Source organism: Oryctolagus cuniculus, chromosome 11, assembly GCF_051225735.1.
Source record: "Oryctolagus cuniculus isolate XC-2025 breed Fujian yellow rabbit chromosome 11, ASM5122573v1, whole genome shotgun sequence".
Lineage (NCBI taxonomy): Eukaryota > Metazoa > Chordata > Mammalia > Lagomorpha > Leporidae > Oryctolagus > Oryctolagus cuniculus.
Window position 1 is genome coordinate 123,719,373 of NC_142877.1, and position 13,970 is coordinate 123,733,342.

Here is a 13,970-nt window from a genome sequence, read left to right on the forward strand (position 1 = left end):
CCCACCTGTTGCAGGCACTTGGGGAGTAACTAGCAGGTGGGAGCGCACTCTCTCTGTCTCTCAAATGAAGTATGCCGTACTTCCCTCACATATGGAATTATTTAACTGTATTTCTAGAGGTTTAATTACACACATTAATTAGAACTTTTAGCTCTTACTGACTTTGTAGATTAATAAGTGTCATGAACTGTCTGTGTCAGTGTTCTATAGGTGAGTACTATCCTACAATGCAGTTTTGTGCTTTTCACTAACACCCTGAATGTAATCTACGTGCTCTGTAGGCCAAGATGAAGGTGCAGGCAGACTTCAAGCTTGTACTCAGCATCAGCGTGTTAGTGTTTACCTAGAAATGATGCAGATGTTCAGTGAGTCTCTTTATTTAACGTAGCCTTGAGATTCCAGGGCACGGAAACATCTTTTTACAACCATTTTTAGGCAGGCCTGCTTGGTAAGACCTCCTGTTTTGAAGCATTAGTTTGAACGTTTGTTTCACTCACATTTACTCAGTTTACTTTTTCTTGATGGTTATTCTTGGGTCCTTCCTGGAAACAGGCGAGCGGCGGGCGCCTGAGAAGCTCCAGTTGTTGCCGCCGTTTGGGAGTGAACCAGCCAATGGAAGACTTTCTCTCTTTCGCTCTCTGCCTCTGCTTCTAATGCTGCCTTTCAAATAAATAAATAATAAATCTTTGACAGAGTTAAGAGAGAGGGAGAGACAAGAGAAAGAGAAATCTTCCATCGGCTGATTCACTCCCCAGATGGCCACAGCAGTGACGGGTGGACCAATCCAAAGCAAGGACTCAGGAGTTGTTTCTGGGCCTCCCATGTGGGTACAGAGCCCAAGCGTGTGGGCCATCTGCCACTGCTTTCCCAGGCACATTAGCAGAGAGCTGAATCAGAAGTGGAGCACCCGGGACTCGAACGAGTACCCACATGGGATGCCAGCGCTGCAGTTCAGTTCTTTAACCCACTGCGCCACAGTGCAGGCCCCTAAATAAATCTTTAAAAAAAAAGTTACCACCCTTAGTCCCAGCCAAATCTGGATTAGCAGAGCTTCATCTGGGACTCCCACATGGGAAGTAGGGGTGCAAGCACTTGGGCCATTTTCTGCTGCTTTTCCCAGACCATTAACAGGGAGTGGGCTCGGAAGTGGAGCAGTGGGACATGAACTGGCACCCATGTGGGCTGCTGGCATTGCACCTGGTAGCTTTCCCTGCTGTGCTACGCTGTTAGCCCCTGCTTCTCTATTAAAAAATGTTTGCTTATTTAAGTGAAAGGCAGAGTGACGGTGCTGGGGGGAGCAGAGATTGATTCCACTCACTGCTTTACTCCCCAGAAACCCACAACAGCCAGGCGTGGGCCAAGCCAAAGCCAGGAGCTAAGAACTCTGTCTGGGTCTCTCGCATGAGTGCTGCATGGCACTTGGGCCACCGTCTGTCACCTCCCTGGATGCTGGGTTGCCGGGGTTTGGTTCAGGCCCTGGTGTAGGATGTGGCTCCACCTGCTGTGCCACAGACCTCCCCGTCCTGTCCGGCCTCTCCTGACCCCACGTGGCTTTGAGGATTGCTTTTCTGTTTCTGCTAAGGGACTCTGGAATCTGGGTAGTGATGGGATTGAATCTGTTGTCACTCTGGGCAGTGTTAGCACGTCAGCAATACTGCTTTCCAATTCATGAACATGGGATGTTCTTTTTTAGATCTTTTAGCAGTTTAAAAAAATTTGAGTATACAAATTTTTTTTTTTTTTTTGATAGGCAGAGTTAGAGAGAGACAGAGAGAAAGGTCTTCCTTTCCATTGGTTCACCCTCCAAATGGCCACCAAGGCCGGTGCGCTGCGGCCGGCAAGCTGCACCCATCTGAAGCCAGGAGCCAGGCGTTTCCTCCTGGTCTCCCATGGGGTGCAGGGCCCAAGCACCTGGGCCATCCTCCACTGTCTCCCAGGCACAGCGGGGAGCTGGACTGGAAGAGGGGCAACCGGGACAGAATCTGGCACCCCAACCAGGACTAGAACCCAGGGTGCCGGTGCCGCAGGTGGAGGATTAGCCAAGTGAGCCGCGGCGCCTGCTGAGTATACAAATCTTACTTCCTCCGTTGAATTCAGTCTTAGATATTTTATTCTTTTGGCTGCTGTTATAAGTGGAATTCTCTTCTTAATTTCCTTTTTGTTCATTTCTGGCTTACAGAACACAAGTAATTTTTGGGTGTTGCTCTTGAACCCAACAACTTTATTCCGTTTGTTTATTGGCTCTGGTAGGATTTTTGGCGGATTCTCGGGGATTTTCTGTCTGGGTCCTTCCCTCTGCAGCTGTAGGGGCAGCTTCACGTCTTCCTCTCGGTTGGGATGCCTTCTCCTTACGCTCCTCGTCTGATTGCTTGGCTACAGCTTCCAGCCCAGCGCTGAATCACACACTGCACACGGCACCCTTGCCTCGTTCCGATCTGAGCGGAAGCCTCCCATCTTTTGCCTTTGATGATGGTGTTAGCTGTGGGGTTTTGAGAACTGTCTGTTCCTCAGCTCCGTGTACTACAGTGAAACACCTGAGACAGGTTGCATAGGAAGTAGAGGCTTCCCAAGCTTGAAGAGTGGGAGGCTCACGGGCGTGGTCTACCATCACGCGTGGCTGAGAGCAGTGGTGGGTGTGTGCTCGTGGGAGCGAGCCATTGCATCTCAAACCAGGAGCAATTCCACCACCTCAGGAACCAAGCCTTTCCTCACAGCTGGGGCTTTGGGGACACAAACTATCTTCAAACATAGCAACGCCTTGTGATGTTGAGGCACTTCCCTTCCAATAATAGTTTTCTGAGTGTGTTTATCATGAAGCAGTGCTGGTTTGTGGCAAATGCTTTTTCTGTGTCAGTAAAAATGCTCATGTAGCATTTCTTCTTTTTTATTTTTAGTTTCTTTTATTTATTTGAGAGGCAGAGTTACAGAGGGAGAGACAGAGAAGGGTCTTCCATCTGCTGGTTCACCCCATAAATGGCCACCATGGCCGGAGTGGGGCTGATCAGAAGCCAGGAGCCAGGAGCTTCTTCCAGGTCCCGCACATGGCTGCAGGGGCCCAAGCACTTGGGCCATCTTCCACTGCTTTTCCAGGCCGTAGCAGGGAGCTGGATTGGAAGAGGAGCAGCCGGGACAGGAGCTGGTGCCCGTAAGTGCTGCCGGCGCTGCAGGTGGAGGGTCAGCCTACGTGGCACAGTGCTGGCCCTGCCTATGTAGCTTTCTCTTTTTTTCTATTAATGTGATGTATTACCTTGATTACACTGGGCTGTGTGTTTCTTTCTATGTAATGTCTTTGGCCTTGATATCAGGGTGATATGGGCATCACAGAAGGAATTCAGAAGTGTTCCTTCCTGTTCTGTTTTTGGAAGGACTTGAGAAGATTTCATGTTAATTCTTTTAGTGCTTAGGATTCACTGGTGAGGCCGCCCTGTGGTTGGCTCTGTTGGGAGTTCCATGATGACTGATGGATCTGTTTAGACTTTCTGTTTTGTCTGGAGTCAGTTTGGTAATCTGATGGCCTGGTGGAATCCATCCACCTCATGTAGCTCACCTAACGTGTTGACATACGGTTATCCGTGGAATTACCTTAGAGCTCTTTTTACTTCTGCAAGACCAGTAGTAATGCCCCAAATGCCATTTTTAAAAGCGATTTATTTACATGAAAGGCAGAGTTACAAAGAGAGAGAGAGGGGGGAAGGAGAGAGAGAGAGAGGTCTTCCATCTGCTGGTGCACTCCCCAAGTGGCTGCAACAGCTGGGGCTGGGCCTGGCCAAAGCGAAGAGCTGGGAGCTGCTTCTGAGTCTCTTACTTGGGTGCAGGGGCCCAAGCACTTGGGCCACCTTCTGCTGCTTTCCCAGGCGCATTAGCAGGGAGCTGGATCAGAAGTGGAGCATGGGAGACCAGGAGAAGCACCTGGCTCCTGGCTTTGGATCAGCACAGTGCGCCGGCCGCAGTGCGCCAGCCGTGGCGGCCATTGGGGGGATGAGCCAACGGAAAAGGAAGACCTTTCTCTCTGTCTCTCTCACTGTCCACTCTGCCTGTCAACAACAGCAACAACAACAACAACAACAAAAAAAAAAAAAAAAAAAAAGAAGAAGAAGAAGAAGAGGTAGAGCAGCTGGGATGCAAACCAGCCAGCCCTATGGGATGCAGGCACTGCAGGCAGTGGCTTTACCTGAGCCACATGCTGGCTCCCCTCTCTCTCTCTTTTTAAAAATTAATGAATCTGTCATTTCCTTCCTTCTGCTTGCTTTCATTCCTTTTGGCAATTTGATTAGCTCTTCTTTTTTCTAGTTCCTTAAGATGTACAATTAGGTTATTGATTTGAGAACTTTCCCTACTTTTAAAAACATTTGAGATGGAGAGAGATACCCATCAACTGGTTCACTCCTCAAATGTCCAGAAGCTGGGCAGCGGGGGCAGCTACGTGGCTGTCATCTCTGCCTCCCCAGTGCATTGGTGAGGAGCTGGATTGAAAGTGGAGCGGCTGGGACTCCAGCTGGTGCTCCAGGGTGGGTTGCTGGTGTTGCAGGCTGGACCACGATGCTGGCCCTCCCAGTGGCATTTTAACCACACTACCACCTGTCCAATCTGATTTCTTCTTTCTAAAGGAGGGGTTTAAAGCTATATATTTCCTCTAAGTACTGCTTTTGCTGCATCCCATAACGTTCGTTATGCTGTGTTTTTGTTTTCATTTGTCTCAGAGTTCTGCAGTTTTCCTTATGACCCCTTTTTTGACAAATTGGCTGTTTCAAGGTGTGGCGTTTAATTTCTACATATTTGTGAATTCCCCAAATTTCTTTCTTTCTGTTTTCAAGATTTATTTATTTGAAAGAGTTGCAAAGAAAGAGAAGGAGAGACAGAGAAATCTTCCATCGACTGGAAGCCAAAGCCAGGAGCCAGGAGCTCCATCCAGGTCTCCCACGTGGGTGCAGGGGCCAAGGACTTGGGCCATTGCCACTGCTTCCCCAGGTGCATTAGCGCCCATGTGGGGGCCGGCACTTCAGGCTGTGCTTTAACCTGCTGTGCCACAGCGCCAGCCCCCAGGTTCTTTGTGTTACTTTTAGTTTCATTCCATTGGAGAAGACTGGGGAAGATATTTTGTATGTCTTCAGTCTTTTTAAAATTTATTGAAGCTTGTGTTGTGGATGAACTTATGGTCTATGCTGGAGAATGTTCTGTGTGCACTTGAGAATGATTCTTAGGTGTATTTTCTGTGGAAGAGCTGAGTGTCTCCGGGCCCAGTGGTTGATCCCTCTAGAGGTTCTACCCATTCCTGAAGGAGGCACATCGACATCTCCACTGCTACTGTAGACCCACCTGCTTCTCTCTTTAATTGTGTCAGTCTTCTCTTGTTTGGTATGCTTGTTAATATGCATGTATGTAAATATGCACGTATGTGTTAATAGCTGTTAATCTTCTAGATGACTTGATCCTTCTATCAATATAGGAGTATAATGATCTTCTCTGTCTTGTTACAGTTTCTATTTTTTTAAAAGATTTATTTATTTGAAAGAGTGACACAGAGAGAGAAGAGACGGAGAGAGAGGGAGGTCTTCCATCCACTGGTTCACTTCCCAACTGGCCGCAATGGCCGGAGCTGCACCGATCCAAAGCCAGGAGCCAAGAGCTTTCTCCGGATCTCTCACTTGGGTGCAGGGGCCCAAGCAGAGAGCTGGATCGGAAGTGGAGCAGCTGGGACTCGAACCAGTGCCCATATAGGATGCCGGCACTGCAGGTGGCGGCTTTATCCACTGCGCCACAGCGCCAGCCCCACAGTTTCTATGTTAATGTTCGTTTTGTCTGACATTAATATATCCATTAATTAATTAATATATCCATTAATATATCCATCTTTTAGTTATTTGAGATCTTTTATCTTTCCAATTTTAATTTATATGTATTTGAATCAAAAGTGATTGTCTTGTAAATAGTATGTAGTTGGATCATATTCCTTAACTTACTATCTTTTCTTCTTCTTCTTCTTTTTTTTTTTTTTTTTTTTTTGGTAAGATTTATTTATTTGAAAGTCAGAGTTACAGATAGAAAGGGAGAAACAGAGAGAGATCTTCTATTCACTTGTTGACTCCCCAGCTGGCCACAACATCCAGGGCTGGGCTGATCTGAAGCCAGGAGCCAGGAGTTCCATCCAGGTCTCCCATGTGGGTGCAGGGGTCCAAGCACTCAGGCCATCCTCCACTGCTTTCCCAGGGGCATTAGCAGGGAGCTGGGTTGGAAGTGGAGCAGCTGGGACTTGAACTGCCACTCCTGGGATGCAGGCACTTAGGCCATGGCTTAACCCACTGTGCCATGACGCCAGTGCCTGCAGTCTAGAGTACCTCTCATGGCTTCTCTGGCTACAGTTAGCTATAAGTGGTCTGTAGCAGACGGAGCTTGTGGGGCAGGCAGCTCTGAGAGCACATCTGGGCATCTTCAAGGCTTCATCTGGTTGAGGGCAGGAGCAGGCTCCTCCCTTGAAGCCAGAGTAGAGGTGGCCCGGCTGCCGCGTGATCCCTCAGTGGTAGGTCCTGTCTGAGGGCAGCCAACCTGTGGCTGAAGCAGTGCCTGGAACACAGGATTTGAGTTTTAAAATCCAGGGGGATTGGGTAGCGGGGAAAAGCGGGTCACCCAACTGGTCGCTCACAGTCTCACCTGTGCCCCTCCAGTGCCGTTCAGGGAGACGCCCAGCTATGCCAAGCGGCGGCGACTGGCCGGCCCCAGTGGCTTGGCGTCCCCTCGGCCACTGCAGCGCTCGGCCAGCGACATCAACCTGAAGGGTGAGGTGCAGCCGGCCGCTTCTCCCGGACCCTCTCTGCGAAGCCTTCCCCACCAGTTGCTGCTCCAGAGGCTGCAGGAGGAGAAAGATCGTGACCGGGATGGCGACCAGGAGAACGACGCCAGCGGTCCCTCGGCAGGCAGGGGCAGCCAGAGCAAGATCAGGTACCAGGGGGCTGGGTGGCCCTGGAAAGTGCCAGGACCTGAGCCAGGAGTGGCTGGCCCTGGGAGGCTGGGAGATAAGGCGTCTGTGGTGCTTGGCACTATGTTGTGATGTGCTGTAGCTGGGGGAGGGGAGCTCCCAGGCCTCCCTGTGGGCCTCCACGGTGGGGAACGAAGAGGTAGGCTGCCCTGTGATCTGACTTGAGGGCTAGGAGGCTCATTGGGGTGTCCTGGAGGGCTGGTGGCCTGGGGTAAACAGATTGGGGATGGATGGAGGCCCCTCTCTATGAGGTCTCCCAGCCTACAGTGACCCCCAGTCCTGCCTCAATGGACAGCGCTGGCCTCTCCCACCCCCAAAGTTCAGTGATTTCTGTTTTACTGTTCACCCTGAGTCCCAGAACCCCGAGAACCCCGGGATCCTGAGCGACTCAGTATCCCCAGAACTAGCATAGGCGGCATGAGCTGTGCAGTGAGGCTGGGGGACCCTGGCTCTTGGGCAGTCTGTGCCTGGGTTCCTCATCAGTGAGGGCGGCTGCCTGGGCAGGTGCTGATCCCCTCTGGGACCCCCGGTGCGCAGTACAGGCTGCTAGTTGAGGTGCCCTTGTGTCTTGAGGGTATGAGCTGGCATTCTCGCGCCTGGTTGCCCCAGAGCAGACACAGGGGAGACATTTGGGAGATATGGCAAACAGCATTGGCATCACCCGGTGCCCGCCATTGAGCCGAGCGGCCTTAGCGTGTTGTCTCGTGAAACCTGGACAACACAGGAGGCTGTGCTCAGAGGAGGGGCCGATTGCCCGGGTCGGCTGAGGGGCTTGTCTGGAGTCCCAGAGCTGGGAGTGGGCTTCCCTGGGTGCAGGTGCTCACAGCAGCGGGTGCAGCCCACAGCCCGGTCCTGGTGGTCTTTCTGAGGCCCCGAGGCTGAAAGACCACACTCTGGGAGTTTCTGTCTCAGGCTGCACCTGCCCTCCTTGCGTTCCTTCCCGTGGGTGCATGTGTTGGTCTTTGCAGCGGATGCAGAATTAAGACTTGCCCTGTAAGGACAGCAGAATCCTTTATCTTCTTCCCCAAGAGCGTGTGTGGGTGCCAGGTGTGGTGGGCTGACATTCGGGGTCCTGAGAACATGGAAAGCTGGGGCTGGGTAGGTGGGCTGTGGTCCAGGCGAGGGGGTGTTCTGGTAAGGGGGTGCAAGTCTAGCCTTTGGGAAGGTTGGGGCACCAAGGAGAGAAAAGCCGCAGGGCAGGGGTCACCGTGGTCCAGGGTGAGAAGACAGCCTTTGAGCGTGGTGGTCGGGGGCCCCCTGTTGGCGGAGCCCCTGCCCCACTGCTGTCCCTGGTGTGTGCGGCTGACAGTAACTGAATCCCTGGCAGAATGGGCAGCATCAGAGTAGTTCAGTGCTGGTGGCCGCGTGATGAGCGGCCCAGAAGGAAGGCAAGGACCCACTCCTGTGGCTGGGGCGCCCCAGAGGGCCTGGCCTCTCCAGTACTAGGGAGCCTGTGTAGGCTCCGTGCAGAATTGAAGTGGAGGACCCAGACCTTGGGCTGTTCCCAGTGGTCTGGGAAAGGTCGTCAGTGGGTGTGGGCGCCAGGGGCAGGTGTCCGGGACCGGAGGACGCAGGCCTGGCAGGGGCTTGGGGCGCCCAGCCCGTGGACGTGAGGAGGCCGAGGCCCCAGCCGGGAGGGCTGGGGCCCCGCTCCCGCCGCGCCCCTCCCTGCTCCCCGGCGCCTCAGCCCCTAGCACCCGTTCGCTGGCTGCCCGCGGCTGCCACCCTCGACCCCTGCGCTGCAGCCCTCTGCTGCCGGCCGCAGCCCGTGGGGTCCGCGGCGAGGGGCGCGGGTGGCGAGCGAGGGAGCAGGGCCGGCCGCCGCCGCCCGCAGAGGGAGGAGCCGGGCCGCGGAGGAGGCGGGGCGCGCGGAGCGGCCGCGGCATGGAGCGAGCCCGGCGCGCCCGGGAGCGCAGCCCCGCGGCCCCGGAGCCCTGAGCGGGCGCGGCTCGTGCGCTGGCGGGAGCGGGCCGGGCGCGGCGGCGCGGCCCATGGAGCGGCCCCGGGCCGGGCCCCCGGCGGGCGGGCGGGCGGCGGGCGGCGGGCGGCGGGCGCTGCGGCGGCGGCTGCGGTGAGGCCGGCGGCGGGGCCGGGCCGAGCGCCATGGAGGCCCCGGGCGCCGGCTTCGCGTGCCCGCTGCCCCCCGGCATCGCGTCCGTCACCTACGTGTTCGTCTACAGCCCGAGCGGGCCCGGCGGCCCCGGCCCCGCGCCCGGCCCTGGCCCGGCGCCCCCCGCGCCCCCCGCGCCGCCGCCGCGGGGCCCGAAGCGGAAACTTTACAGCGCCGTCCCCGGCCGCAAGTTCATCGCCGTGAAGGCGCACAGCCCGCAGGGCGAGGGCGAGATCCCGCTGCACCGCGGCGAGGCCGTGAAGGGTGAGGGGCGCGGGGGGCGGGGCCGCGCGGGGAGGGGCCGGGGCGGCCGGCCGGGGCGCTCTCTCTCCTCGGGGGCGACTCTGGGCTGTGCGGAGTGCACCTGCCGCGGGGGACTCCTCGCGTCCCCGTGAAGGGCTCCGGCCCGAGCGGCGTCCACCTTGCTGGGGTTCCTCCTCACCTCTGCCCTCTCCCGAGTCACTTCCAGGGCTGCTGGGTTGGAATCCCTGGGCCGGGGGGAGGGGGGAGCCCTGGCCCCTACGGGGAGAGGGTCTGTGTGTTCTGCGGGTTTCTGTCACTAAGGCTTCCAGGGTCGTGGGACCCTGTGACGTGAGGGTCTCTGTCATCCGTGGGGTACTCAGCTCCCAGACACCTCTACAGCACCCTGGCCCTGGGCTCCTGGCAGTGGCCCTTGGTTGGCCAGGGAGGTGGGAGCAGGGTGATCAGCTGGTGAGGGCCAGGATGGTGGCCCCTGCCTTCTGCCCCCCCGGAGTGTGTCCATCCGCCTGTCTCTGTCCCCCACATGCCCATCCCGAGCTCAGCCCATCTGTTCCTTTTTCTCTTCTGTGTGGATCCCAAAATCTTCCCAGGGAGACAGCCAGGAGGATGTGGGAAGGGAAGGGCAGGGTGGGGGGCGGGGGGGCGGGGCGGGGGCCCTGCGCTCCCCTAACTCCTGTCTGGCTTCTGCCCCTCCAGTGCTCAGCATTGGGGAGGGCGGTTTCTGGGAGGGGACCGTGAAGGGCCGCACAGGCTGGTTCCCTGCTGACTGCGTGGAGGAGGTGCAGATGAGACAGTATGATGCCAGGCACGGTGAGTGACCCCACCATGCCCCCAGCGGCCCCTGAAGCGCATGCCCCTGCCAGCTTCCCTCTGGTCTCTCTTGGCACTAAATCCACATGAGTATTCACAGAGAAGGAACTAGATGTCACGTCAGACACACCTGAAGTAGACGCAAACTTGCGTGTCCGACACAGACACACCATGCATGAACTCATGAACATGTGTGCCTGTGTGCACACTGCCAGACGCCACCTACGCAGTGGGCATCCATGGGACATACCCACAAGAGTCACATGGGTGTGGCCACGCCTCTGCCCATGAGCCTCCACATGTGACTCCGGCAGCGTCCTCACAGAAACACCAGGTGCTTGGAGCGCGAGTCATGCGTAGCTGGCAGACAAGGAAGGAGGTCAGTGTGAGAAAAGAGGCGTTTTTCCAAAATGGACAGATTGTCCAAGTGGGCAGAGCAGGGAGGCCTGGCTCGGCCAAGAGGAAATGAGGCCAGTCGGGCCCCGAGGGGCTGTCATGGGCGCCCGTGGCCCGGATGGTCTGAGGGCAGCAGGTGGGCCCTGAGACAGCAGGGGGAAGTGAAGGTGAAGGCCACAGCTCCTGGGCTTGGGGCACAGCTTCCGTGCAGCCCTGCTGACTACCCGGGTTCCCAGGACGTATACTCCTGTGTCCTGGGATCTGAGGGGCCCACTGTTGGAGACCCCCAGGCCAGAGCTGACCATGTGTGTGTCTTGGCAACAGCCTTCTGGGGCCCTGGGAGGCCCTTTGATCTGTGGTGTAACCTGAGGCCTGGAGAGCCAGTGGAGCAAGGGGTGCTCCTGGACTGAGGGTAGGCGGGTCCCACCCTCTGCATGCCAGGGGCTCAGGCCTGGGTGGCTGCATCTCCTCCCTGGTTGGAGAATTTGCCAAGGGAGCCCACCAAGTGGCCCCTTGGTGGAGGCCTAGGGAGCCAGTTCAGCTGCTGACTCGCTCTTGAATGGCTGCCCCCTGCCTGCCCACGGGGCTCCCCTGGCAGTATGGAACGGGGAAGGGATTGGGCCCCTTTGCTGTGCTGTGCTGCGGAGGCAGATGGGGCGAGGTCCAGGTGGGAGAGGATTTTGGTCCCCATTGGACCCGTTGAGGGAGGGCCTGTCACGGTGATGAGAGTTCTGCTCGTGAACTGTGTGTATCCAGGAGCGTTTGGACCTGTCTGACGCTGAGGAGGGAGGGAAGCAGGTTTGGGCTGGGGTCAGAATTTGGGAGGAACAAGTGTTAGGTGTTTGCTGTTAGCTAAGCCCAGCTCACAGCCTGCTAGCGGGGACTCAGAGGGCTTCAGAGGGTAGGGGTCCCTGTGCCGCGTCCCCTAGGTGGTCACCTGACTGGGGTGGGAGGAGTATGGTGTTCTCGGGCTGCAGGTGCCAGCACCGTGTGTTGGAGCAGCCCTGGGCGCTTGCACGGTTTTGCCACTTTTTTGGCTAAGAAGCCATTGACTTGTCCTGGTTGTTGTTAGTGCATTTCTAGGGCACCACTTGGCCCTGAGGGGCCGGCTCCTTTTGCAACACGGTAGGCAGTTAGCTGTGTGAGGGGTGGCAAGGCTGGAAGGGGAGCCTGAGGCCACTCAGGTGGCCCTGGGGGTCAAGGAGAGAGAGGGCACTGCTGCAGGAAGAGACCAGGCAGGCGCTGCCTTGCTTTGTAGGTTGTATGGGGTCGGGATCAAGGCCTGGGCAGGCTGCAGAGGTTACAGAGAAGGGAGGGTGCAGAAGAGCAGGTTGGCGTGACGGAGCGGAAACCTCCAGGCAGTTGCTGAGTTCCTAGACTGGGACAGCAGCTGTGGCCATGTGACCCTGGGGGAGGGAACAGCAGAGCCACCTGGGTGGACAGGAGAATTTCATGGGAGGGACCTGCAGGTGGAGTGGGAGCAGCTGTGGTCCACCGAGACTCCGTTGTGAGCCTGGTTGGCTGTTCTGAGCAGAAACTCCCATCTGGGGCCCAGAGACCAGGCTCTGCCAAAGGGCAGCCCAGGAGCAGGAACCTGCTTCCAACAGGCCTAGATCCAAAGGAAAAACAATCTTCCTGGGACTGGAGTGAGAACAGAGAAGGACTTGAAGACCAAGGAGGGACTACTGTAGCCACAGGTACAGGGCTGGATCAGGACCTCTGGCCTGGTCCCTCACTGAGCAGAGGTGTGGAGCAAGCAGAGAGCTGAGCTGTGAGGGCAGGGGGTGCTGCGTTCTGGGGCCAGTTTATGTAGGGCCCTTGAGGCCCAGCGTGACAGGCATGGGACTGCCTCTCCTCCCACCCACCCTTTCTTTCCAGGGGGGCACTGCCTGCGGGACTTGTGCTGCGCAGTGTCACTCCAGCTGGCTTCATGTGACGGGCTAGGAAGGCCAGGAAATGCATTTGTATTATATAAGAAGAACAGTTTGGTCAACAGAAATCATGACGAGAGGCAGGTGAACTCAAGCTTGCCGGGGTGGGGACCCTTCTGTGGGCAGAGACCGTGAGCATTGCTGGGCTGGCTGGACCTGGAGAGGGCCTGGGGTGTGAGGTCCTTGGACAGTGGTGAGGCCTGGCCGTGCTGGTCTAGAGAGCGCCAGGGCTGTGGGTGTCGGTGTGTGAGGACCTCAGCGACAGGGGCCCTGGTGTGGGAAGAGAGAAGAGAGTTGCTTGGGGGATGACAGGCCTCAGGGCCTGAGGGGTCCTCTAGGGGAGTTCCCTGCTGTATAGGGAGAGGCCCAGTGGGGGCTGTGCACTCCCGAGGGTTACTCAGGTCAGTGGCAGAGACCTGCAGCCTCGGCCTGTGTTGGACATGGACAGGAGCTTCCGTCTGTGCAGCCTCTGCTCCATCTGCACCTGCTCCTGTCCTTGAGTCCCCACACGTCCCACCCCCTTACTCACCCACCAGTCCCCCAGCCAGCCCAGGCCACCCAGGCTCTCCCTAATCCAGGGTGGGGAACCTTTCTTCTGCCAAGGGCCATTTGGATTCGTATAACATCATTCATGGGCCGTACACATTGTCAGTTTAAAAACCAGCCTGCTGTAGACTTACTGAATTGCAAGTCGCACCTGCAGTTGGCCTTTAGCAGGGCCAGACTGAGTGATTCTGTGGGCCCTCGTGGCCTGCAGGCTGGACGTTCCCCACCCCTACAAATCTGCCGGCCGCCCACCGTCTGCTCCTTGACTGTTGCCCTCTCACCCCTCCTCCCCTCCTTCCCTTCACCTGCCAGTTGGCCCCTTGTCCTCTATCTGTGCCTTGCAGCGTGCATCCTCCTGTTGTCCATCACAGATCCTCCTGCCCCGCCAGCCAGCACGCAGAGGGCCTTTCTGCTCCAGGTGCTGTCCCGGGTGCTAAGATTGCAGAGACAGATGCCCGTAAGCCCGCGATGAGTGAGAGAGACAGGCCCCTTCCTGCCCTTACTTCCTGCCCTCTCTCGAGCTCCTTGTGCTGCAGCCCCCAAACTGCCTCTCAGGTGCACCCTTGGTGTGGGCCTGGCCCTGACTGTCCCTCTCCTGGGAATGTTTGCCCGCAGAGCTGCAGGCTGCTGCCTCCCATCCTGGACCTCTGTGGAGCTGTGGCTTGCTGGGGAGGCCTTCAGACCATCACCCTAGAGCTGTGGACTTTCCCTGTGTGCTTTTCTCTAAAGCGCTGGCTGTGCTGGACGTATGTGTTTCAGCTGCCTGTCCCCACTCTCCCTGAATAGATGACAGAGACCTTGCTGTGTCATCAGATCCCAAAGCACACGGCACCTGGTATACAGTGAGGGCTCTAAAAGTACTTGTTGAAGGAAAAATGGATTTCAGAAACTCTACAGGAGGAAAGGAAGGTGGTGCTCAGGGGTGATGGCGCCACCTGGGGGG

General features: G+C 56.8%; 1 protein-coding gene across 9 annotated transcripts in view; it reads left to right on the forward strand.

Annotated features, from left to right (window-relative positions):
* SHANK3 (SH3 and multiple ankyrin repeat domains 3) overlaps positions 1–13,970 on the forward strand; it is a 57,807-nt gene that overhangs the window by 16,171 nt on the left and 27,666 nt on the right. For 8 of the 9 annotated variants that reach the window (XM_089307840.1, XM_089307837.1, XM_070053144.2 and 5 more), the window contains exons 11-13: positions 6,663–6,936; positions 9,154–9,347; positions 10,041–10,154. In XM_089307840.1, coding sequence (XP_089163966.1) covers positions 6,663–6,936; positions 9,154–9,347; positions 10,041–10,154 — 582 coding nt within the window. Of the gene's footprint in view, positions 1–6,662; positions 6,937–9,153; positions 9,348–10,040; positions 10,155–10,181; positions 12,562–13,970 lie in introns of those variants that run through there. The other variant, XM_089307839.1, reaches the window with a different exon arrangement.